Below are 22,444 nucleotides of genomic sequence, written 5' to 3'. Positions count from 1 at the left end.
GGCAGTGTCCAGGAAAACCCATATGTACGGTAACCCCCTCCCCCCCCATTATTATATTGTGGTAGTGCTTAGAGGCCCTAATTGAGATTGGAGCCCCATTGTGCTAGGCACCATATAGACACAAAGTAAGAGACTGTCCCTCCATGAGCTTACCATAAATAGACAAAGGGAGGGAGAAAGGAAGTGCTATACCAGTTTTACTGATGGGGAAATTGAGGTACAGAGACCCAGCCTGAAAGCTATTTCAGTGCCTAACTCCCACTAAAGATCTGAGCTTAAGTGACTGGACCAAGGCTGCTCAGGAAGTCTGTGGCACAAGTGGGAATTTGTGATGAGGTGTCCACCCACACAAGGCCTGAAGGGGTTAAGGTGGCCAGGTGTGCCAAATAACGGCCCAGAGTGCACCTGGAGGAGGAGCCAAGGAGCAGGGATATTTAGATGAGGCTCAGCTGGACAGGAACAGATGGGGCCTGTATAAAGCCCAGGAGCTGAGAGCAGAATGTGGCCATAAGGATATAGGCCATAGTCCCTCCCTGGGGGAAGGGAGGTGTGTTTGGGGATATAGAGGCAAGTAGCCTTCAGTTACACCGGGAGGAGGGAGTTGTGCACCTGGCAAAATCAGAGTGCAGAGAGAGCCGGAAAGGCTCCTGGGAAAAGCAGCAAGGTATGAGATAGGGCAGACCTTGGCTGCTGAAGAGAGGGCCTCTGAGCTGAAACCTGAAGTAGAAGGCAGCCACTGGAGAAGTGTCACAGACCAGAGAGTGGAGAGCGGACTGCTGGGAACAGATTGCCCCGAGAGACTTCGATACCCTGGAAGGGGAGGAACATAGTGACCCGGCCGGAGGGCCAAGTTGTGAAGAGGAAGCTCTAGTTCCTGGAGCAAGAGGCAGGGCCGCCCGGGGGGGGCAAGTGGGGCAATTTGTCCCTGGCCCCACAGGGGCCCCCACAAGAACATAGTATTCTATAGTATTGCAACTTTTTTTTATGGAAGGGGCCCCTGAAATTGCTTTGTCCCAGGCCCCCCCCAATCCTCTGGGCAGCCCTGGCGAGAGGGGCTGCAGGCTGAGAGAAGAAGGCAGATGGGGAGATTGCCAGAGGAAGGTGCAGCACCTGGAAGGTTCTAACCCTACAGGGACCAGAGTGAGGCGTCCCTAATGGTGAGTGGACCCTGTGACAGAATTGAATCCAGAACCATTTTCCTAGATCTCAGTCCAGTGCCTTTACCACAGTATCAACCTCTCGTCCCTTCCAGGGCCAGCTCTAGTTTTGCCACCCCAAGCGCCGAAAGCGCAACTGCCCAAGCAAAAAAAAAAAAGGAATGGCTGGAATGCTGCCCCTGGAATTGTGCCTAGAGCCGGTCCTGGAATTGTGCCTAGAGCCGGTCCTGGTCCCGCCCCACCAACCCAGGTGCCTTTTAACAGTCTAAGATCAATGAAAGCAGCAAAGAATCCTGTGGCACCTTCAGCAAAAGCAAACAGGAAAACATCAAAAAAGAGCTCTCCAACCTGGAGACTCTCATTAATAACCAAACTTCTATACAAACGGACTTCACTAGAATAAGACAGGAGATCTACATTACTCACTTCACCTCTCTTCAAAGGAAAAAGGACTGTAAGCTGTCTAAACTCCTACCTGCCACATGGGGCCACAACAGTGGTACCCCTAACCCACCCAGCAATATCGTCAATCTATCCAACTACACACTCAGCCCAGAAGAAAAGTCTGTCCTATCTCGGGGATTCTCTTTCTGCCCTGCCACCCCCACCAACATGATACAGTTCTGTGGCGATCTGGAAGCCTACTTTCGCCGTCTCCGACTCAAAGAATACTTCCAGGACAACACTGAACAGTGCACTGATACACGAGTGCCCTCCCACCAACAGCACAAGAAAAAGAACTCCACATGGACTCCTCCTGAGGGTCGAAATGACAGCCTGGACCTATACATTGAATGCTTCCGCCGGCGTGCACAGGCAGAAATCGTGGAACAACAACATCGCTTGCCTCACAACCTAAGTCGTGCAGAACGCAATGCCATCCACAGCCTCAGAAACCACCCTGACATTATCATCAAAGAGGCTGATAAAGGAGGTGCCGTTGTCATCATGAACAGGTCTGACTATCAAAAGGAGGCAGCCAGACAACTCTCCAATACCAAATTCTACAGGCCACTTCCCTCAGATCCCACTGAGGAATACACTAAGAAACTACAGCATCTACTCAGGACACTCCCTACACTAACACCAGAAGAAATCAACATACCCCTAGAGCCCCGACCAGGGTTATTCTATCTACTACCCAAGATCCACAAACCCGGAAATCCTGGACGCCCCATCATCTCGGGCATTGGCACTCTCACTGAAGGACTGTCTGGATATATGGACTCTCTACTCAGACCCTATGCCACCAGCACTCCCAGCTATCTCCGTGACACCACTGATTTCCTGAGGAAACTACAGTGCATTGGTGACCTCCCAGAAAACACCATCCTAGCCACCATGGATGTAGAGGCTCTCTACACAAACATCCCACACACAGATGGAATACAAGCTGTCAGGAACACTATCCCTGATGATGCCACAGCACAACTGGCTGCTGAGCTCTGTGCCTTTATCCTCACACACAACTATTTCAAATTTGATGACAATATATATCTCCAGATCAGTGGCACTGCTATGGGCACCCGCATGGCCCCACAATATGCCAATATCTTCATGGCCGACCTGGAACAACGCTTCCTCAGCTCTCGTCCACTCACACCCCTTCTCTATCTACGCTACATTGATGACATCTTCATCATCTGGACCCATGGGAAGGAGACTCTGGAAAAATTCCACCATGATTTCAACAGCTTCCACCCCACCATCAACCTCAGCCTGGACCAATCTACACGGGAGGTCCACTTTCTTGACACCACGGTGCAAATAAGTGATGGTCACATTAACACCACCCTATATCGAAAACCCACCAACCGCTATGCCTACCTTCATGCCTCCAGCTTCCATCCCGGGCACATCACACGATCCATTGTCTACAGCCAAGCACTGAGGTACAACCGCATCTGCTCTGACCCCTCAGACAGAGACCAACACCTACAAAATCTCCACCAAGCATTCTCAAAACTACAATACCCACACGAGGAAATAAGGAAACAGATCAACAGAGCCAGACGTGTACCCAGAAGCCTCCTACTGCAAGACAAACCCAAGAGAGAAACCAACAGGACTCCACTGGCCATCACATACAGCCCCCAGCTAAAACCCCTCCAACGCATCATCAAGGATCTACAACCCATCCTGGACAATGATCCCACACTTTCACAGGCCTTGGGTGGCAGGCCAATCCTTGCCCACAGACAACCTGCCAACCTGAAACATATTCTCACCAGTAACTGCACACCACACCACAATAACTCTAGCTCAGGAACCAGTCCATGCAACAAACCTCGATGCCAACTCTGCCCACATATCTACACCAGCGACACCATCACAGGACCTAACCAGATCAGCCACACCATCACTGGTTCATTCACCTGCACATCCACCAATGTAATATACGCCATCATATGCCAGCAATGCCCCTCTGCTATGTACATCGGCCAAACTGGACAGTCTCTACGGAAAAGGATAAATGGACACAAATCAGACATTAGGAATGGCAATATACAAAAACCTGTAGGAGAGCACTTCAACCTCCCTGGCCACACTATAGCAGACCTTAAGGTGGCCATCCTGCAGCAAAAAAACTTCAGGACCAGACTTCAAAGAGAAACTGCTGAGCTTCAGTTCATCTGCAAATTTGACACCATCAGCTCAGGATTGAACAAAGACTGTGAATGGCTTGCCAATTACAGAACCAGTTTCTCCTCTCTTGGTTTTCACACCTCAACTGCTAGAACAGGGCCTCATCCTCCCTGATTGAACTGACCTCGTTATCTCTAGCTTGCTTGCTAGCACACATATATATACCTGCCCCTGGATATTTCCATTACATGCATCTGAGGAAGTGGGTATTCACCCACGAAAGCTCATGCTCCAAAACGTCTGTTAGTCTATAAGGTGCCACAGGATTCTTTGCTGCTTTTACAGATCCAGACTAACACGGCTACCCTCTGATACTTAAGATCAATGACTGCATGAACCACTAGTGAGTCTGAGCACAGCCTGTGCTTGTCTTATAGAAGCTTTGGCTTCCCTTTGTTGTTCAGGGGCTCCTATCCCCAGTACGCTGAAAGCCTATTGCTGTGTACCCATAGGCCATAATAGCCAATTCAATTAGTCGGCATGAAATAAAACTGATCTTTCCCATCACAAAGCTGCCATCCTTAGAATGTAATTAGAAAAATGAAAACCATTAAAATGCCCATGTGCTCACATACCAACCACTCCTTAGAGCTTATAAAGCGAGTCGTCCTTCCCCCCAGCCTCCTATTGCCAGTCCCCTCTGCTGACAGCAATGGGCTGAGTATATGTGTGATAAATGAGTGTACTTAGAACTCTAATATTATAAAACAAATGGGAGTGGGTGATTCTCCAGGCATATCAGGGATAACAAGCTTCCACCAGGCTATCTGCCACTGTGATAATTATTATTTTCAGTGACAAAATTTGTTTGTTAGACAATATAGGCTGAATTCCCGCACAACGTAACTCATCAGAGTTAATGGAGCTAGGCCAAGGATGGCTTTGTCCTCCTGTATTGAGACTGACATGCTTTAACCACTGTGCTGCCATGTGCTGTGGGAGCACTCTTTCAAAGCAATGAGCCACGCAGCCCCTATGAACATTAGTTAATGCTAAGAGGAGTCGTTACGCACTTCTGACATGCAGTCTTGAAAATATACCCTAAGAAACTTTCTCAATTTTACATAGGCCACAATGGGAACAGCATGACCCAACATGACTCCCCCCTTCTCATTCCTATAGGAGTGAACATAAACCCACATGTCGATACATCAGCATTGCAGTCAACTCAAGAAATCTGCCTGAATGAGATAGAACTGATCTCTGATGTGAACAGAGAAGGCTGCATGGACGGACGGACACACACCCCTGCTAAAGCAAGCTATAAGAACTACAAGGATGCCTGTTAGTAGGGGAGGCAGGTTCCTGAGAGAAAGAGTAAACAATTAAAGGGACCCCTCTCTCACACGCATAATGTTAGTGTATAAAATCTCCAGCCACACACCTGTGTGAATACATGGTGATGAATGAGGCAGAGATCAGGCTATAGCTCAGGGTAGGGTAGGGTAGGATGGGAGTGAAAGCAACCCAGATTCTTTGAAACACCTACCTTTTAATCCAGCTGCAAATAAGGGAAAAGCAAAATAGCTGCTGGTTTTGCTTTCATGTATAAGCAGAGCTAAGAAGGCCTACTTGTTGTTGCTTTATGGTAGCATCTAAAGACCTCAATCAGGATTGGGGTGGGGCCCCCTTCTGCTAGGTTCTGTACCAACAAACATGAACTGTCAATCCCTGTCCCAGAGAGTTTGCAAGGTACCTACATAAGGAGATGATTCTGCAGGTTCAGATTCCACATTGCCAGGGACTCACCTGCTTGTTGCTGTCCCTAGGAGCGCCCTAAAAAGGGTCCCTCAGTATGGAAGAACAAGGCTCTGGGGAATATTCAGACTCTGTTAACTCTTTGGCCCATTCCATGTGGAATTGCAGGGGCATGATACACGTGCCCTTAGTACCAGCAACCCAGTCTCTTCCACCCTTTCCCTGTAGTCAGCAGGGTCTAGGAACAGTGCTGTGGAGATGACTAATCTCCCCTCCTCTTTTCATACAGGAAAAGTCAAAGCCACACACAGGTTTTGCCTTCCATCTACAGATCTAGCAGGCCTGATCTGACTTAGTTCTTTGTCAAGTACTCCCCTGGCCATTTCTCCTTCCTATTGGCTATGGCTCCCTTACCTTTGTGGAACAACAGTGACATCTAGAGGCTAAATGTATTATTTCCCTGAAGTAATTTGGGACTTTAATTCCACTTTATTTTAACGGTGTTTTGCTATGTTTGCGTTTACTACAGCCATGGCAGGGGGCATAGGTTCACAGTATCCGAGTCCACTTTAAGTAGCTCAAGCATACAGTCTCAAGGAATCTCTCCCATTTGCTCTTGGCCTCCACTAAATCTAAAAGAAAAGTTCATGTTGTCTAGATTCACGCTGTATTTCCACCAAATGACCTTTAAAGACGTTAAAGTTCCAGGCACCCTTTTGTTTGATGAACAATCTGTGACTAAGATGGCCCCCACGTCTGTACTATCTGAGCATCTCACAATATTTTACTATATTTATCCTCACAACAACTGTGTGAGTTAAGGAAGTGCTGCTAGTCCCATTTTAGAGTTGAGGAACCAAGGCACAGAGAGACTAAGACTCAGATCCACAAAGGGACTTTAGGCATATAACTCACTTTTAAATCAGTGGGAATTAGGCTCTTCAGTTAGGGGCACCAGAATGGGGGCAAGAGGGGGCCAAGGGGCCGTGACCCTCCCACTTTTGAATGTGGATGAGCCTGACCCATCCACTTTTTACCATGGGCCCGGCCCCCTACCCCTCCTCTTCCCTTGAGACCCCACCCACCAGCCAGGCCAGAAGCTGGAGCCTGTCCCAGATAAGAGCGGCCCAGGTAGCCCAGACAGCTGTGGGGAATTGCAGACCTAGAGTGACCAGGTGTCTGGTTTTCAACCGGGCTGTTGACTGTTCAGTTGACAGCACCATGCAGCAGAGCTGGCAGGATCCCTGCTAAGCTCTGCGCCATGCAGACCCTGCACCCCTAAGCCTCCCTCATGCCCCTGCCCCATTGCTGATCCCCCTCCCATGCTCTGAACCTCTCAATCCCAGCCCAGAGCACCCTCCTGCACCCCAAACTCCTCATCCCTAGCCCCATCCCAGAGCCCTCATTCCCCCCATAGATCCCCCTCCCACTTCTGAACCCCTCAGTCCCAGCCCCAAGCACCCTCCTGCAACCCAAACCCCTCATCCCCACTCCAGAGCCCTCACCCCCAGCCGAAGCCCTTACCCCCCCCGCCCCAGCCTGGAGCCCCCTCCTACACCTGAGTCCCTCATTTCTGGACCTACCATGGAACCCACACCCCCAGCCCCAGGCCCTGTACCTCCTCCCACACCTCAACCCCCTGCCTCAGCCCAGAGCTTTCTCCCATATTCCAAACCCCTCAACTCCACCCCTCCAGACTGGATCACCCTCCTGCATGCCAAACCCCTCATCCCTGGCCCCACCCCAGAGATTGCACCCCCAGCCAGATATCTGACCCCCTCTCTCATCCCAACCCACTGCCCCAGCCTGGAGCCCCCTCCTGCATGCTGAACTCCTCATTTATGGCCCCACCCCAGAGCCTGCACCCCCAGCCGGAGCCCTCATCCGCTCCCATACCCCAGTCCCCTGAGCCAGCCCAGTGAAAATGAGCAAGTGAGTAAGGGTGGAGAGAGTGAGCGACAGAGGGATGGGGAGGATGGAGTGCTCAGGGCAGGGCCTCAGAGAAGGGGAGGGGCAGGGCAAGGGTGTTTGGTTTTGTGCAAGTAGAAAGTTGGCAACTTTGTTTGTGAGATTTGGTTTTGAAATGTTGTGTCTGAAGAAAGTATCTATCTATGTATGTGCAAATAAATACCTGCCTGTCTCTCTCACACGCACACGATGAGTCAGGAAACTAGTGTTTAGAATCAGATTATGCCAATGATCTTTTTCTAAACATTTGCTAAGGGTATAGCTGTGAAGTTCAGTTATTTCCTTATCTCCTGTGCTTCTTCCAAGTCTACCAGAAGCTTTGTAATGCCATAATAACAGTGGCAGTATTTCAGAGTTGCTGTTTATTCCAGGCCCAAGGGGAAACTGTCAATAAATCCAGGAGCTTTTACAAACAGGTCTGGAGCAGCTTGTTTATCAGAGTTTAAATTTCTGGTCGACTGTTAACCTTCAAGTGACTCATTCCTAATGTTGCAGTAATTTGCCGACAGTCAGATGTAATCTGTATCATTGGAAAGCGGTTAAATGTTCCATGAAAATGAGTGGGCGGTCTCCGTCCAGTTCCTAAGAGATGGGTGTTTGTATCAGAAAGTGGTATCACGAGTGGCACTCATTGGCATCCTTTCTGGCAACTTCGCCCAATAATTCAAAAGTGGTAGTGGCACAGAGTTTGAGCTCTCTGGCTCCAAAGGGTGCCCCCTGCAGGTCAAGACTGAGGCGCACTGGCAGAGTGATGTAGGAGATGCTGCTCAGCCACTGCTACTAAAATACTGCAGTGATGAGGGCTGAGTAGTTACGTCTTTTCAGAGGTTTCAAAGGCAAAGATATAGGGCCACGTTTTCCAAAACTATAGACATGCAACTGCATGTGCAAAATGCAGCTGAATGCCTAATTTATGGATGGGATTATTTTGCCTGTGCACTTGTGAAGTAACTGCACATCTGTAGAGCTAATAAGGGCACTTGCACTTAACATGGTTACATGCCTAGAGCTTTCCAAATATGGTCAATAATCTGCAGTGTTCAGGATGTTCAGAAAATTAAATGAAAATGTTCCTGAGAGCAAGAGAGATCTGAACAAAATTTGTTAGAAAATCTGGAAATACTAAAAAGGAGCAACATTGTTAGTGTGTTAGATACTGACTGGGCAGATACAGTCAGTGTTCTGAAGAATTGGATAAATCATTTACAGGCTGTGGGTATGTGATGAAGGGGTGGGGAGTCAAATTATGCATGGAGAGATGACTGACTACAATTAATAGGTCACAAACCTTGGTGAATATGTGGTAGACTCTAAGTTAAAGTAGTGAAACATTTACAAGGTCTGAGTAGGTGTAGGAATGAGTGAGGGAAATATGTGGAGTGTATGATTCGGAAGTCATGAGATGGTCAGAGACTGAGTAATCCCCAACTGAGACAGCTCCCAAATGTCAAAGAAAAAATTAAAGCCATAGGCCTCCAATTTCAAAGTGACTAGTGATTTTGGAGACCCAACTTGAGACGTTTTAAAGGGGCCTGATTTTCAGAGTGTGAGTGATCAGCAATTTCTGAAAATCAAGTCCCTTTAAAGCATCATAGGTTGGGTACCTGAAATTACTAGTCACTTCTAAAAATGTAGGCCAACAGTTTTTTTTTTTTAAATCCTGCAAAGAGCAGCAAGAAAATAAGAATGAAAAAGAACTTGTCTGAATCAAAAGCAGGTGTTATGAAAACTATGGCAAAGGAAAGTATGAACTCAACATAACAGCAAAACAAACTTCTTTACAAAACTACAAGCGGCTGTCTGTAACTGCCTTCATGTGACAAGAGATGGGAACTGTTCCTCGGCTGAAGAAATATTTCAGATGTATAAGTTATACTGCTGAATAAAAAAAGCCATTTTTCAAAAAGATTTGGAGGTAGAAATGTTTGGGGATACACTAAAACATGCAACATTGTTGATATGGCAGATTGCTTATCAAAGCTACCCCTAGTAATCCGACTAAATGTGAGCCAATAGTTACTCTGGATTTATGTTGATGTAACAGAATGGTAGATAAGTATATGTCATTATCTTTATTTTCCAGATAGGAAAACTGAGAAGTTAAGGCCCTAATCGGCAAAGTACACATATGTTTAAATCCCACTGAAGTCTTAACTAGGCTGAAAATTAAGCAGTGCTTAAATGCTTTTCTGAATCAGAGCCAAAGTGACTTGCTCAAGATCACAGGGTGAGTCAGTGTCAGAGCTGAGACTATTGAGTTCCAGGCAAGTCCTAGGCTTAAACCACTAAAAAATGTTGCCTCTATTTAAGAATCCAGGATAGATGTGTGGTATCTATTCTCTTTGTAGTTTAATTTCTTTACCTGTCTAAGAGTATAAAAGATTCCTCTACTCCTGAGAGTTTTGGGATCCCTTTTAAGACCTCAGACAGCACTTTAAAAATATTTTGATGTAGATTCTCCTTTTGACTTTCAGTGCATCTAAATTACATATGTAATTTCAAAAGCTTTCTGTAGATGAAAGACAAAAATGGTAAATGCAGCTGAGTAAAACAAAGCAGGGGGTGAGAGGGAACAAAAAGGCAAGTGGAGGAAGGGCTTGCTTTTCAGAGAAGTGGCTTCCCTTTTGCAGGCACAACTTCGTACCCCAAAAAGAGAGGCTGAGTTGAACCTTAGCTAAAAATCTGGGTCTGAATATTTTAGCCTATTTCCTTCCTGCTCCTATATCACCAGCTAAAGGACCCAGGCCTTAGTCTGGGGCTTCTCTTCCCTGCCTGCTTTTCCCTTTTCAATTGCTTCTCAAACTCACTCTGATTTTCTGTCTTCTCCCACCTACCTACAGCCCTTTAAGTTGAGGACCTACCATGATAATACAAGTCCCAGGGCTAGAAGACTTAAAGAGATGGAATTCTCTGTTTTCTCTGTAGGAGAGAAGATGAAAAGCCAGTTCTGGCCAGCTTCATTTATATGAATTATATTGTTGCTTACCCATAATTCCATCTACTAAGCATTTTTGTTTCTGTGGCTGGAGTTTGTTTGTGTTGATTGTGTAAGTGATTTTGCTATTAATGTATTCATGAAAGGGAGAGGAATTGTGTGGGATATGCCCTGGAGTGACTGAGGGTCACAATGAGTTTATGTAATGCTGACCAACCAGGGTCATTGGTGGGTGGGATGGAACCTGGGACCTCTGGAGCTTAGTGCATAAGCCTCTACCACATGAGCTAAAAGATGACTGGCTGTTAGCTAAGGCTGCAGAGGCTCATTAATCTCTCTCTAAGTGGTCTTGGTGCCACTAGATCAGAAAGAACACCACACCCAGGAGGTGTGTGGGTTACATTTACAGGTAGCAGATTTTTGGTTGGTAACAAAACTCATACATAGATTCTATTCCTAGAGTGAATCTGCGAGAATGGTCCATGTGAGAAGCCTTTGTCTTGAGGCCTGACTGAATTGGTAGTAGCGGTGCAGAGCTGACCTGTCAGTGCTCTGGCCTGCCAGGCCAACAGAAGTAGAGCTGGTATCACAGAACTGGACTAGCTGTACATTGGAGTGGCTCTCTCTGGACTGTGGTGGGCTGGAAGAGGAGAGCCACCCCTTGATTGCCACCGAGTTTAGGTGGATGAGTGGGGTTGGGCTAAGAGTTTTGGCCTCAGTATGTCAGACCATTATTATTTGGGGCTGTAGAGTTCACTAAGTTCCTGGGGCACTGATTTGAGTGGTTCCATTTCTTGGGTATACACACACAGAGGAATTTCATGTTGCTTTTAACTGTTTTTCCCTTTCCCGCCAATAAAATGCTAGTTGTGGTTCTGCATTCCCAGAGGGCTCTGAGTGCTTTTGAATGGGGAAGAACCACCTGCAGAGATGAGAACTTATGTTAATTTCCCAGACCCAGGGTTGTTTTATTTTTCAGAAAAGAATCCCAAAACAGATTGAACCCAGCCCTTACTTCTGCCATTGGCACCTGGCAGAAGGATTATAGTGACCATCAGTAAAGAGAGGCATTGTATTAATTACAATATTGCAGTACCTCCCGAGGCTCCAGCTGATTGGCCTGTCACTGAGACTGAACACTGATTGATTGGAGTTTAGTTCGTGATGGGCATGGGAGCTAAGAGACTATAAGCTTCCCCCAGCTTAGACTGAGGTCAAGTCCAGTTTTGAAAGACTGAATTTAGCCTGGGACAGCCAGCACAAGCCAGCCCCCCTGGACAGAGTTTGGTGTAGTTTAGACAAAAGCTTGTTCTGACTCTGGGAAGTTTTACTGCCGAGGACCTCATGCTCTACATATGGGTGGGTTAGCCCAGCAGTCGGAGTCCCCGGGGTGAAGACACCTGCACGAGTTCAGCGAACGACAGGACCACACACGTTTATTATTGGAAGAGAGGGTCCCCTTGTGCTGCTGACACCACCAGTTCTGCTTGCTCCTGAGGCAGGAAGCGCACACTCCCATCCCTGAACTCCCTCTCCAAGTCAGTCCTGACACCATCTGGGAGGAGCCGTCCCCTCAAGGGGCTGTCAGAGGGAGTGCCAAGAAACACACTCAGACCCAGCCAGGCCAGAAACATTACTCGAGCTGGAAGCTATATTGGTTTGACATTACTGTGGAAATCTTTGTACTTTATTTCAGTTCCTATGGGACCTAAAATTAACAGCATATTTTTCTTGTATATTTTCAGTGTTCCAGAGTCTGTCTCTTCTGCTTTCCCCTTCATGGTGTCAGTCTGTGATTCACAGTTCACAGGCGGTAGATTGCTGAGTGACAGAGCTCCCCTGGGCTAGCCACTGTTCACATAGTAAGAGAGTTAGTCCCTGCATGAAGAGCTTCCGATCTATTCAGACAAGACAGACAAAGGGTGGGAAGGGAAACAGGCACAGAAAGAGGAAGTGACTTGCCCAAGGTCATATACGAGGCCAGCAGTAAAGCCACAAATACAATCCAGGTCTCTTGACTCCCAGTGCAGTGCCCTCTCCAACTGCCACTTAATGAGTAAACTGTGAAAATGGGCCCTTCTGATTGAATGGATCCACTCCCTGTGAGGATTTAGCATTATAGCTACACACTTCACTGGCAAAAGGGTGTCTATATCACTGTCCTCTCTTGTCAACCCTGCGGGACCACCAGAGCTGTACTGGATGATTTTATGGCTCATTCTTCACCAAGAGCAATTCCCTTGTCTCCAGATTCTGCCCTCCACTACACCTGCTAAAGGCAGGATGGTTACACAGATATGACTGTGCACATCTGTTCTGCAGCTGATGAAACATGTGAGCCTAGAAGATGCAGCTTGACTGTCTGATTCTAACCCAAGATTTTATGTTGGTGGTTTAAAAAAATCAGCTTCTTGTTTGAAGGCTTGGTCTACACTACAAAGTTAGGTCAACGTAAGCCGCGTTAGGTCTAGTTAATAATGTGTTTCTCTACACAACCAAGTCCCTTCCGCCAGCCTAAAGGGCTTGTAAAGTCAACTTCTGTACTCGACCTCCGCAAGAGGCGTAATGCTTCAGTCGACATCCACATGTCGACATGGGGATAATGCAGACACTGTGCTGTGTAATTTGAATGAATTGGCCTCCAGAAGGTATCCCATAGTGCTCCGCTGTGACCACTCTGGAGAGCACTTTCCACTTCACTTCAGCCAGGTACACAGGAAACAGCTCCCCCAACCCCCGTTAAAGCCCTGGGAACTTTTGAATTTCCATTTCCTGTTTGATTGGCGTGGAGCGTTCGATAGCACAGCTGACAATGGATACTCAAGGCTGCAAACGCACTCCAGCATGGAGCGCCCAGGAGGTGGTGGATCTTACTGATGTCTAGGGAAAAGACTCTGTGCAGGCAGAGCTCCAATCCAGCAGAAGAAACGCTGACATCTATGCCAAGATCGTGCGGGGAATGGGGGAGAAGGGCTACACCAGGGACATGCAGCAGTGCCACATGAAAATAAAGGAGCTTTGCCAAGCGTATCAGAAGACAAGGGAGGCGAACAGTTGTTCTGGTTCTGAGCCACAGACATGCCGCTTCTTTGACGAGCTGCATGCGATTCTAGGCGGCGACCCCCTGCACTACCTCAAAACAGTCCGTTGATACCTCCCAGAAACCCTGGGTGACCTCAGGCAACAACGAAGAGGACATTGTTGAGGAGGAGAATATGAGGTAGGCAAGCGGAGGATCCATTCTCCCTGACAGCCAAGAACTTTTTTTAACCCTGGAGCCCATCCCCTTACAGGACCAATTGTCAGCGGAGCGTGATGCAAAAGATAGATCGTGCCAACAAAAGGTAGATCGTGCCAAACCAACCTGATCTCCTCCTTTGAGAAGATAACAGATTTTCTAGACAGAGGAAATGCAGTGGATCTAATTTACCTTGATTTCAGTAAGGCATTTGACACGGTTCCACATGGGGAATTATTAGTTAAATTGGAAAAGATGGGGGTCAATATGAAAATTGAAAGGTGGATAAGGAACTGGTTAAAGGGGAGACTACAACGGGTCGTACTGAAAGGTGAACTGTCAGGCTGGAAGGAGGTTACTAGTGGAGTTCCTCAGGGATCAGTTTTGGGGCCAATCTTATTTAACCTTTTTATTACTGACCTTGGCACAAAAAGCAGGAATGTTCTAATAAAGTTTGCAGATGACACAAAACTAGGAGGTATTGCTAACACAGACAAGGACTGGGATATCATACAGGAAGATCTGGATGACCTTGTAAATTGGAGTAATAGTAATAGGATGAAATTGAATAATGAAAAGTGCGAGGTCATGCTGCTCAGTCACTGCTACTAAAATGCATTTAGACTAGATGATCATAATGGTCCCTTCTGACCTTAAAGTCTATGAGTCTATGCTGGGGAAGGCACCTCTGGTGAGTGCACATTTTCAATCAGACTGTAGGGGTTACATGCTATTATTTTTAATGTTGGATCTGAATAAAAAAATTGGGATAGAAATTATCGGTTGCCACTCCAGCTACTCAGAGGATGCTCTCTGAAAAAGACTGTTATGTGCCTGGGGATGGCCTGGGAATCCTCCCTTGAGATCTCTAGGAACTTTTCATGGAGGTACTCTGCAATCCTTTGCAGAAAGTTTCAGGGAAGGGCTGCCTTATTTTGGCCACCACATAAGTGTCACATTACTGTGGGTCATTGATTAAACTAGTTTTCAAAGCCTCGTGGAGACACAGCATGCCTCGATGTGCTCTTATTGTCCTGGTGTCTGGCTGTTCAAAATTGGCTGCCAGGTGATCTGCCTCCTCCTCCCACCCTGCCGGAAACTTTTCTTCCTTTGTTTCACAGATATTATGGAGCACACAGCAACAACAATGGGGGTATTGCTTTCACTGAGGTCTAACCTAGTAAGCAAACTACGCCAGTGGGCTTTTAAATATCCAAAGGCACATTCCACCCCACCATTCTGCACGTACTCAACCTGTGGTTGAACTGCTCCTTAGTATTGTCCGGGCTGCCGGTGTACGGCTTCATGAGCCGTGGGAGCAAGGTATAGGCTGGGTCTCCCAGGATCACGATTGGCATTTCAACATCACCAATCGTTATTTTGCAGTCTGGAAAGAAACTTCCTGCTTACAGCTTTCTGAACAGACCAGAGTTCCTAAAGATGCACGCATCACGCACTTTTCCCGAACATCCCACGTTGATGTTGGTGAAACAGCCTCTCTGATCCACCAGCACTTGCAATAACATTGAGAAGTACCCCTTTCGATTTATGTACTCTTTGGCAAGGGGTAAGCACCTGTGCAGCTGCACTGATTTCCTGTCACCAATAGCTAGGTTAGGGATATTCCTGGGTAACTATTAGGCTTTAGTCCAGGCACTCGAACACCTAGGCTTTGGACCTCCCTGGAGGAGGCAGCAGGTAGGAGTGCCTCCTGTTGTCACTACTTGAACAAAGAGATGGTAGGTGTCCTTCCTAACACGTATCCTCAAAAAAGCATCCTGTTTCACTTGTGTGAATGGCTAGGGAAGGACCTTGGGTTTTAATTACCAGCCTGGTGCCATACCCACTGTAATAGTGACAAGAATAACCAACTTTTCCCATTCATAGACTCATAGACTCTAGGACTGGAAGGGACCTCGAGAGGTCATCGAGTCCAGTCCCCTGCCCTGATGGCAGGACCAAATACTGTTTAGACCATCCCTAATAGACATTTATCTAACCTACTCTTAAATATCTCCAGAGATGGAGATTCCACAACTTCCCTAGGCAATCTATTCCAGTGTTTAACTACCCTGACAGTTAGGAACTTTTTCCTAATGTCCAACCTAAATCGCCCTTGCTGCAGTTTAAGCCCATTGCTTCTTGTTCTATCATTGGAGGCTAAGGTGAACAAGTTTTCTCCCTCCTCCTGATGACACCCTTTTAGATACCTGAAAACTGCTATCATGTCCCCTCTCAGTCTTCTCTTTTCCAAACTAAACAAACCCAATTCCTTCAGCCTTCCTTCATAGGTCATGTTCTCAAGACCTTTAATCATTCTTGTTGCTCTTCTCTGGACCCTCTCCAATTTCTCCACATCTTTCTTGAAATGCGGTGCCCAGAACTGGACACAATACTCCAGCTGAAGCCTGACCAGCACAGAGTAAAGTGGAAGAATGACTTCTCGTGTCTTGTTTACAACACACCTGTTAATGCATCCCAGAATCATGTTTGCTTTTTTTGCAACAGTATCACACTGTTGACTCATATTAAGCTTGTGGTCCACTATGACCCCTAGATCTCTTTCTGCCATACTCCTTCCTAGACAGTCTCTTCCCATTCTGTATGTGTGAAACTGATTGTTCCTTCCTAAGTGGAGCACTTTGCATTTGTCTTTATTAAACTTCATCCTGTTTACCTCAGACCACTTCTCCAATTTGTCCAGATCATTTTGAATTTTGACCTTGTCCTCCAAAGCAGTTGCAATCCCTCCCAGTTTGGTATCGTCCGCAAACTTAAGAAGCGTACTTTCTATGCCAACATCTAAATCGTTGATGAAGATGTTGAACAGAACCGGTCCCAAAACAGACCCCTGCGGAACCCCACTTGTTATACCTTTCCAGCAGGATTGGGAGCCATTAACAACTACTCTCTGAGTACGGTTATCCAGCCAGTTATGCACCCACCTTATAGTAGCCCCATCTAAATTGTACTTTCCTAGTTTATCTGTAAGAATATCATGCGAGAGCATATCAAATGCCTTACTAAAGTCTAGGTATATCACATCCACTGCTTCTCCCTTATCCACAAGGCTCATTATCCTATCAAAGAACGCTATCAGATTAGTTTGACACGATTTGTTCTTTAGAAATCCATGCTGGCTATTCTCTATCACCTTACCACCTTCCAAGTGTTTGCAGATGATTTCTTTAATTACCTGCTCCATTATCTTCCCTGGCACAGAAGTTAAACTAACTGGTCTGTAGTTTCCTGGGTTGTTTTTATTTCCCTTTTTATAGATGGGCACTATATTCGCCCCCTTCCAGTCTTCTGGAATCTCCCCCGTCTCCCATGATTTCCCAAAGATAATAGCTAGAGGCTCAGATACCTCTTCTATTAACTCCTTGAGTATTCTAGGATGCATTTCATCAGGCCCTGGTGACTTGCAGGCATCTAACTTTTCTAAGTGATTTTTTACTTGCTCTTTTTTTATTTTCTCTTCTAAACTTACCCTCTTCCCGTAAGCATTCACTATATTAGACATTCCTTCAGACTTCTCAGTGAAGACCGAAACAAAGAAGTCATTAAGCATCTCTGCCATTTCCAAGTCTCCCGTTACTGTTTCCCCCTCCTCACTGAGCAGTGGGCCTACCCTGTCCTTGGTCTTCCTCTTGCTTCTAATGTATTGATAAAAAGTCTTCTTGTTTCCCTTTATTCCCATAGCTAGTTTGAGTTCATTTTGTGCCTTTGCCTTTCTAATCTTGCCTCTGCATTCCTGTGTTATTTGCCTATATTCATCCTTTGTAATCTGACCTAGTTTCCATTTTTTATATGACGCCTTTTTATTTTGTAGGTCACGCAAGATCTCGTGGTTAAGCCAAGGTGGTCTTTTGCCACATTTTCCCAAAGGATGTCCTACATACTGTCCTTGAAATTTGTGTACACTTCCAGCATGAATGGGGGTCACGTAGGTGGATTGCCGGTAGCGTGGAATGAAAGATAATCTGCCCAATGCAGTGTTTCTCAAAAGCGGCCAGCGTGGCTGCATACAGCCACCAGGAGCTTTTCGTGCAGCGACAGCCTCCTGGGGAGTGAATGTAGGGGAGGCACAAAGCAGTGGCCCCTCCCCAGGGCCAGCAGCAGGGGTTGGGTTCTGCCCCCTCTGGAGCCACAAACACCAGAGAAGCAGGCAGCTGTTGTGAGTTCCCCACCTTCCCGGGAGTGCTGGGGTTTGGGCTTCTGGCTTCAGCCTTGAAGTGGCAGGCAGTGGGCTCCATTTCCCGCCCACAGGGTTTCGGGATCTGGCCCCGGGGCCATGGGCTCTGGCCCTGGCCCCCAGTCATGTGGCAGCAGGTGCTGGCCCCAGGCTCTCCACCTCCCATTGCTCCTGGTCCTCACTGCATCCTCCGGCCCCAGGCTTTAGCCATGTGGCTGCAGAGCTCCAGTCCCTGGGCTCTGGCCCCAGGTTCACCAACACCCCATCGCCCTCAGTCCCCACTGCCTCCCTGGACCTCTTCCCTCACCCATCCCCACTCACCCCATTGCATCTGGGCCCCACTGCCTCCCCACCTCCCCATCCAGTGCTTAATTTGTCCCTCAGCTTGCCAGGGCTCAGTAGGTCTGTTGTGAAAAGCGATATTTGTATGTTTTTTAGTTTCACTTTTTGCAGCCTCCCTGCTAACTAGCAAATCTGCTGCTGTGCAAAGTGATAGAACACATGCAGATACCACTTTTCACAGCAGCAGACTTACTAACTAGCAAGTCTAAAAAAAAAAAAAGCAAACAAAAAGCAAAAGGAACAATAACAACAATGAAAGAAAAGAACATGCAAAGCACATTGTTTGTTTCTATTTTGCTTAGGTCCAGAAAAGAATAGAGACAGCCGTACATTATTTTTATTATTGAGGCTACAAAAAAACCACCAATAAAAATAAATGACAATGATTTGAACCTGTATATGTGCGTATTTATTTGTTTTTCCTAAAGTTGATTAAGTATTTTAGGAAAAATTGTCAGAGTGGCCACCAGCAAGAGTTGGTGGCCGCACGCTGAGGCCACCAAAAACTTTGTTGTGAGAACCCCTATCCCAATGCTACCACTAGATGGCATTCATCCCTTGTTTTCAAGCAGAAAGTTACGTTGGCTGTAAAAAATTCTACTTTTGAGTGGATCTTTATTTGTAATAATTTTTAAGCTCTTGAGTAAAAATAGCACTGACGGCATGCCTGTTACCTAGATCACTTCAGAATATGCTTTAGAACATTTACAGTTACCTGATCAGTCTACAATATTTAATATTGACCGCGTCTGCATGTAGCCTGCAATAAGCATCTTACGAGTATTTATCACTCCTTACTAGTACTTTAGAGAGGCAGATTTTCCAATTATTTGCATTTACTTTTCCAGCCGGATGTTTTTCTTTCTTCAGAGTAAGCTCAGGAAATAGGAGAAGCAGTCAGGACATTAGCTAAATACTGATGTTAATACAAAAGGAAGGCCCGTTTACTGGCATATCTGCGAACAGTGAGTTCATTTACTGGTGTTTGGATGTTCTAACCTACTGATTTAGAAAATGAAAAATGAAGACAGACACCGCCTCTGAAATGTAGCTGTATAAGTTGGCTTTTTTACTGCTAGACTGCTGTCAGGCAAATAGGCCAAGAAACAAATCTGAAGTTATAAACAAAGATAAACCTTGCACTATAACAAGAGTTTAGTCTGGAATTTAATTTGTATGTTTGTTCTGTTAACGTAAACCCGTAAGAACAGACACCCAGATTCCAGGGTGACGGACAAACTATAAATAACCTAGGAAGATGGAAGAGCAGTGATTCCTTAAGTTACCTTGCCAGATTAGATCTCTTTAACTGTGTTTACCCTTTAAGCCACCTTTTCACTCCCTCACTCCTAGGTTGACTATGCACTGGGCTGGTCCCAACCCCAAGCTTAAACCAAAATAGCTGGCTGTTAACCACCAAAGGCTGTTACAGCAGCTGGAGTTTGCTGGGGTGCAGAGGAACCCCTAGCCACGCTCCCTCTGGCAGCTGGAGGAAGCAGTAGTGGTGTAGGATCTAGTGTACCAGTTTTACACGACCAGAAGAGCCCTCTGCACGGGAATGATCTCTTACACTTCTTTTGGTGGAGAAGTACAAAGTGGTCTTACGTAGCTGCAAATCAGGACCACCCACTGCACCTATGACAGAGTTTGAGTGGAGTTTTGCAAGGATGAGATGTTCTGTACTACAGTGCTCTAACTCCCTAAACTTTGACAACGTGTAACTGAACTCTCCTAGATTAAATCCAGTGCTACGAGCTCTAGGCATGTTATTTTGATGTCTTGTATAAACCCCTTTGTGTAGATTTGTTGACTAGAGCACTGACAAGCAGGGAATACTGGAATGCTCTAGAGGGGCAACGTCTGTGGCTTTCATTTCTAGGTCACCAGTTCAAAGCTAGCCTATGTTGCAGCTAAAAGTCGCTGAAAGCTGCGTGAACATAGTTTTGTTCTTACTAGTAAGAGTGTCCACCTCACAACATCTATCCCCATAGTTACTATGAGCTTGCTGGCTCAGCAGAGGACATGGATTATAGGTTAATGCAGACTGAGCTAGTCTCTCCCGCACTCTTGTATCCCCCCCCCCGGTCAGGATTGAGGCATGCTAGTTTGAATTAACTCACATTGTCCCTACCAGTGCTGGCTCTGTTCTGTGGCCAGAGAACTTTAGGCAACTGTGCTGTTAATTTCTCAGTTAAAAAATCTGACAAGGACCAGTGGAAAGTTCACTTTAGGTTCTGTATGAGGTAAGTGGCCTCATATCAAATTATGACCCATCTTTAGAAAAAGCGAGACTGATTTGTCATATCGGGTCAGCTCTTGAAAGTGGCCCCTACTTTTGGGCACATAGGCAGAGGTACTGGAACAATTTTTATAGTAGGGGTGCTGAGAGCCATTGATCCAAACTGTAAATCCTGTATATAATGGAAACCACTTCAAACCAGGGGGTGTGGCAGCACCCCCAGCACCTCTAGTTCCAGCATCTATTCACATAGGCATTTAAAGCTCCGAACTTTCATTAATTCCAGTGCAAGTTAGGAGCCTAAATACTTTGGAGGATCTGGACCTTCCTACTTCTGGTATTCAACTTTGAGTCCACAATAGCATTCAAAAGCACCTACATTAAGCAATTAAGCATTGGTTGACTTGGATGCAGCGCTCCCCAATGTGTGAGTAAATCCTGTTTTGGGTACCTAGATTCCAATGCTGTTTTTGAAAACTTAGACTCATAGACTTTAAGGTCAGAAGGGACCATTGTGATCATCTAGTCTGACCTCCCGCACAACGCAGGCCACAGAATCTCACCCACCCACTCCTGTATCAAACTTGTGTCTGAGCCATTGAAGTCCTCAAATCATGATTTAAAGACTTCAAGGTGCAGAGAATCTTCCAGCAAGTGACCCGTGCCCCACCCTGCAAAGGAAGGAGAAAACCCCCCAGGGTATCTGCCAATGTGCCCTGGAGGAAAATTCCTTCCCGACCCCAAATATGGCGATCAGCTAAACCCTGAGCATGTGGGCAAGACTCACCAGCCAGACACCCAGGAAAGAATTCTCTATAGTAACTCAGATCCCATCCCATCTAACATCCCATCACAGGCCATTGGGCATATTTACTGCTAATAGTCAAAGACCAATCTCATTATACCACCCCCTCCATAATCTTATCAAGCTTTCAGTCTTGAAGCCAGATATGTCTTTTGCCCCCACTGCTTCTGTTGGAAGGCTGTTCCAGAACTTCACTCCTCTGATGGTTAGAAACCTTCCTCTAATTTCAAGTCTAAACTTCCTAGTGTCCAGTTTATATCCATTTGCTCTTGTGTCCACATTGGTACTGAGCTTAAATAATTCCTCTCGCTCCCTGGTATTTGTCCCTCTGATATATTTATAAAGAGCAATCATATCTCCCCTCAGCCTTCTTTTGCTTAGGCTAACCAAGTCGAGCTCTTTGAGTTTCCTTTCATAAGACAGGTTTTCCATTCCTCGGATCATCCTAGTAGCCCTTCTCTGTACCTGTTCCAGCTTGAATTCATCCTTCTTAAACATGGGAGACCAGAACTGCACACAGTATTCCAGATGAGGTCTCACCAGTGCCTTGTATAAGGGTATTTGATCCATCATAAATCTCTAAAGAGTAGTACACAGCTCCTATTGTCTCCTTTATAAGAGCTGATTACTATCAGCTCTATCTTGTGATTTAGTTAAGTATGTAAGTAAGATTATGCTAATCTAAGTAAGCCTGTGCACTCCTACGAATGTAAACAATTTGTCAGTTGTAAAATAATTATACCATAAGCTGTAATTTTGATGTCAAACTGGCTGGTGAAAAGACTAACAGACAAGTTGGGTAACAGAAAACTACAATTCTTAACTGATGAACATATATGGAGTAAAAAAAAAAAAAAAAAGGACTTTCAATTGCACTGGAATAATTTTATACTAGCCAATATATTTACAGAGGGATTACTAAGAACAGAATTTGGCCCTCACAAAAGCCACCAGCAATACTGAGTGACCTGCCGTTAGCATGGGTGCCAGGTTTGTATAATTTTTGGTGGTGCCCAGAATGGGTCCAAGCAGAGCCCTGCAATTGCCCCAGGCTCCGTGCTTTGAGGAGCCCTGTGCTTTAGGGGGACATGGAGTCCAGGGCAGCCTGGAGGATTAGCAAGGGGCCTGGTGCCAGCAGCGAGTGACCCAGCCCCAGCCCACCCCGCCAGCCGCTGGCATTGCTCAGGGGAGGGGGTGGAAGCTGGAAAGAGGCAGGGTGGG

General features: G+C 46.3%; 1 protein-coding gene across 1 annotated transcript in view; it reads left to right on the top strand.

Annotated features, from left to right (window-relative positions):
* Nucleotides 1–2,148: 2,148 nt before the first annotated feature.
* The window catches only part of LOC127045523 (uncharacterized), a 67,791-nt gene continuing 47,495 nt past the window's right edge, over nt 2,149–22,444 (top strand). Inside the window, exon 1 of the mRNA XM_050941665.1 lies at nt 2,149–4,058. Within this exon, the coding sequence (XP_050797622.1) occupies nt 2,379–3,917 (1,539 nt within the window). The 5' untranslated portion in view covers nt 2,149–2,378 and the 3' untranslated portion in view covers nt 3,918–4,058. The remainder of the gene's footprint in view (nt 4,059–22,444) is intronic.

Source organism: Gopherus flavomarginatus, chromosome 1 (genome assembly GCF_025201925.1).
Source record: "Gopherus flavomarginatus isolate rGopFla2 chromosome 1, rGopFla2.mat.asm, whole genome shotgun sequence".
Taxonomy (NCBI): Eukaryota; Metazoa; Chordata; order Testudines; family Testudinidae; genus Gopherus; species Gopherus flavomarginatus.
This window is presented reverse-complemented; position numbering and strand designations above follow the sequence as displayed.